Source organism: Panthera onca, chromosome B2, assembly GCF_046562875.1.
Source record: "Panthera onca isolate mPanOnc1 chromosome B2, mPanOnc1 haplotype 2, whole genome shotgun sequence".
NCBI lineage: Eukaryota > Metazoa > Chordata > Mammalia > Carnivora > Felidae > Panthera > Panthera onca.
This window is the reverse complement of record NC_138343.1, coordinates 1,368,232-1,369,859: the sequence shown is the minus strand read 5'-3', so window position 1 is coordinate 1,369,859 and position 1,628 is coordinate 1,368,232. Positions and strand designations below refer to the sequence as shown.

The 1,628-nt window shown below is 41.7% G+C and overlaps 1 protein-coding gene across 1 annotated transcript; it reads left to right on the top strand.

Annotated features, from left to right (window-relative positions):
• Nucleotides 1–224: 224 nt before the first annotated feature.
• LOC132666550 (olfactory receptor 2J3) lies at nt 225–1,213 on the top strand. The gene is given in 2 exon segments (XM_078446409.2): nt 225–241; nt 243–1,213. Coding segments are annotated over 2 exon segments (930 nt in total). The 3' UTR covers nt 1,156–1,213.
• Nucleotides 1,214–1,628: the final 415 nt, after the last annotated feature.

The following is a 1,628-nucleotide window of genomic DNA, read 5'->3' as shown; positions in this document are numbered from 1 at the left end:
ATAATTTACATTTATATGTATATATTTACATCACTATGAACTTGTGGATTCTTACTTCTCTCAGTTCATTAGTATAGTTTCTTTTAATGCCCAACTGTCACAGAGTTGAACAGTGGCAGTCCTTTTAAACTGGCTTCTGTTTCTTTTTCATGTGTCCCTGTGATTCTTGGAGCATTTTCTTACAATTTTGGGAAGTATGTGATTCTTTCCTTAGGTAACAAAAAATGAATGATGAAGGGGAGAAATGAAAGTTATGAAGGCTACCTTATTCTACTTGGTTTTTCACATTGGCCTCATCTGGAAGTAATTCTCTTTGTGCTTATCTTGATGTTCTACTTGACGACATTGATAGGCAACCTCTTTATCATTGTCTTGTCATACCTGGACGCCCATCTCCACACTCCCATGTACTTCTTCCTCTCAAACCTCTCTTTTCTGGATCTCTGCTACACCACCAGCTCCATCCCTCAGTTGCTGGTCAATCTCTGGGGCCCAGAAAAGACCATCTCTTATGCCGGTTGCATGACTCAACTTTACTTTGCCCTTGCACTGGGAACCACAGAGTGTGTCCTCCTGGTGGTCATGTCCTATGACCGTTATGCAGCTGTCTGTAGACCCCTGCATTACACTGTGATCATGAACCCTCGTTTCTGTCACCTGTTGGCTGTGGCTTCCTGGGTCAGTGGCTTTACCAACTCAGCACTTCATTCCTCCTTTACCTTCTGGGTCCCCCTCTGTGGACATCGCCAAGTGGACCATTTCTTCTGTGAAGTTCCAACACTGCTGCGATTATCGTGTGTTGATACCCATGCTAATGAGCTGACCCTTCTGGCCACAAGCTCCATTTTTGTTCTGATACCACTCATCCTGATCCTCAGCTCATATGGTGCCATTGCTCGGGCTGTGCTGAGGATGCAGTCATCAACCGGACTTCAGAGAGTCTTTGGAACGTGTGGATCCCATCTTATGGTTGTGTCCCTCTTTTTCATTCCAATCATGTGCATATATCTGCAGCCAACATCAGGAAGTTCTCAGGAGCATGGCAAGTTCATTGCCCTCTTTTATACTGTTGTCACACCTAGCCTCAACCCTCTAATCTACACTCTCAGAAACAAAGATGTAAGAGGGGCAGTAAGGAGACTAGTGGGATGGTAGAGACCACCGCATTCATGACCCTCATAGGACAGCAAGGCGCCTCCTCAACAAGGACTAGTCTGCATCCATCTATCATCTACTCTCCCATTTACTCACTCTGTCAGCACCAGTGGAGTGTGTGTCTCTTAGGACCCCAGAGCTCTGACTCACAGATATGAATTAAACAGTCTGGCTAAATACCAATCACTCTCTCATGGAAGAAACAGCCAAGTAAAACCAAGATCAAACATATTTTTCAGTGGCACAATAAATAAAACAAAGGTATCTCATTCTTAACTGAAAATCAAGAAATGAAATTCCTATATAAAAGTGATATACTTTTTTTTTTCTAACCTGGACTATTGTCTTTTAATTTCTTGCTTTAAAGGCAGCATTTGCCATAAAATTTGTTTCTATTTTTGGTTTAACTAAAGACATACTGAAATACCTTAAATATTTTCTACAATACTGTTATTCTTTTGTGAATTAATATA